This window comes from Passer montanus, unplaced genomic scaffold (assembly GCF_014805655.1).
Source record: "Passer montanus isolate IOZ18808 unplaced genomic scaffold, ASM1480565v1 scaffold39, whole genome shotgun sequence".
Lineage (NCBI taxonomy): Eukaryota > Metazoa > Chordata > Aves > Passeriformes > Passeridae > Passer > Passer montanus.
This window is the reverse complement of record NW_024368707.1, coordinates 7759129-7760570: the sequence shown is the minus strand read 5'-3', so window position 1 is coordinate 7760570 and position 1442 is coordinate 7759129. Positions and strand designations below refer to the sequence as shown.

Here is a 1442-nt window from a genome sequence, read left to right as displayed (position 1 = left end):
GCCTTGGGGTGGGAGCACCTCTCCTATGAAAACAAGTTGAGAAATCTGGGGTTGTTCATCCCAGAAAAGGGAAAGCTCCAGGGAGACTCATTGGGCATTCCAATTCTTGAAGGGGGCTTATAAGAAAGAGCAGGAGCAGCTTTTTGAGTGGGCAACTAGTGATAGGTGAGGATGGAAGGGTTTTGAATTAAAAAAACAGAGACTTGGACTAGATGTTATGAAAAAGTTCTTTACTGTGAAGATGATGAGGCACTGAAACAGGCTGTTTAGAGAGGTTGTGGATTTCCTGTCCCTGGAAGTATTCAAAGCCAGGCTGGATGGGACTTTGAGCAACCTGATCTAGTGGAAGCTGTCACTGTCCATGGCAGGAGGGTTGGAATGATCTTTGAGACACCTCCCAACCTCAGACTTCACAGGTTCCCAGGATTCTATGATCAATGCCTTGAGATACAATAATTCATGGGGTAGTTAAATACAGGCTGCAGGTGAAAGTCGGCTCAGCACCACAGCAATAATTAAAATGCTTACCAAGCTCTTTAGTCTGGTTGCAATGTTTCTGGACAGTGAAACTGGAAGGAGATAAAATTCTACGGGAGAGATGCATGAAAAATATTTGCAAGTGAAAAACATTCTCTGGATACACAGAGACATCTCTCCATGAAAGCGAAATATTTACCTACACTAAACACTGCATAAAATAAACCCACTGCTGATTGCAAAAGATTCTTTATTGACACCAACACAAAATGGATTACAGACAATGGTAGAGCCATTTGTGAGGCAGGAGAGCTATCACTTTCGGTGGTCCTGTGACACTGGGGTGAAAGTGATGCAAGCACAAGCAGAGAACAAGGTCTCAGTTTTCTTGCTGGGGCTGCACCTTTTCTGAGCACTCCAGGATTTGCATTTTAATGACAGCCACATCCAGGGCGAAGGGGACGCAGGAAGGAAAGCTTGTCGTTGAACTTGATTGCCTTGTAATTTGGAAGGTGTTCATTCTCTCGGGCAATGTATTGAAATCCACTTCCATCACTGTGCTCACACAGCAGCCAGACACCTTTCTGGACTTTGTGTGAAGATGTGGTGTTATCGTCATGCCCCCTGGCCAGGTTGGTTGCTTCTCTTATTATTCTGGTCTTCCCTTGATAATCAGCGTGCTCATAGAGAGTGATCTGGGGATTGTGCAGATTTTCAGTGATCACCTGCAGAGAGCTGATCCTGTCATTCATCTTTTTGCCAACGAAGTCATGATCTCCCTCCTCAAGTACCAGTAACTGTCCTTTATAGTCTGCATGCTGATAAGCCACCCAAGGATGGCCGATTACTCTCACTGAGGAGATACAATCATTCCAATCTGCATCTTTTAGGTTGGCAATGTTGGTGTGGAATTCTTTGGACATACCCTGGAAGTTGGCATGCTCATAAACGATGATTTTTCCCAT

The 1442-nt window shown here is 44.6% G+C and overlaps 1 protein-coding gene across 1 annotated transcript; it reads right to left on the bottom strand.

Annotated features, from left to right (window-relative positions):
• Window positions 1-806: 806 nt before the first annotated feature.
• LOC120506478 (epidermal differentiation-specific protein-like) lies at window positions 807-1442 on the bottom strand. Its single transcript, XM_039718105.1, has one exon. The coding sequence runs from the start codon at window positions 1440-1442 to the stop codon at window positions 909-911; it is 534 nt and encodes a 177-aa protein (XP_039574039.1). The 3' UTR covers window positions 807-908.

Bases quoted from the DNA above. Each gene is read 5' to 3' on its own strand.
- LOC120506478 (XM_039718105.1), bottom strand. From the start codon at position 1,442: ATGGGAAAAATCATCGTTTATGAGCATGCCAACTTCCAGGGTATGTCC.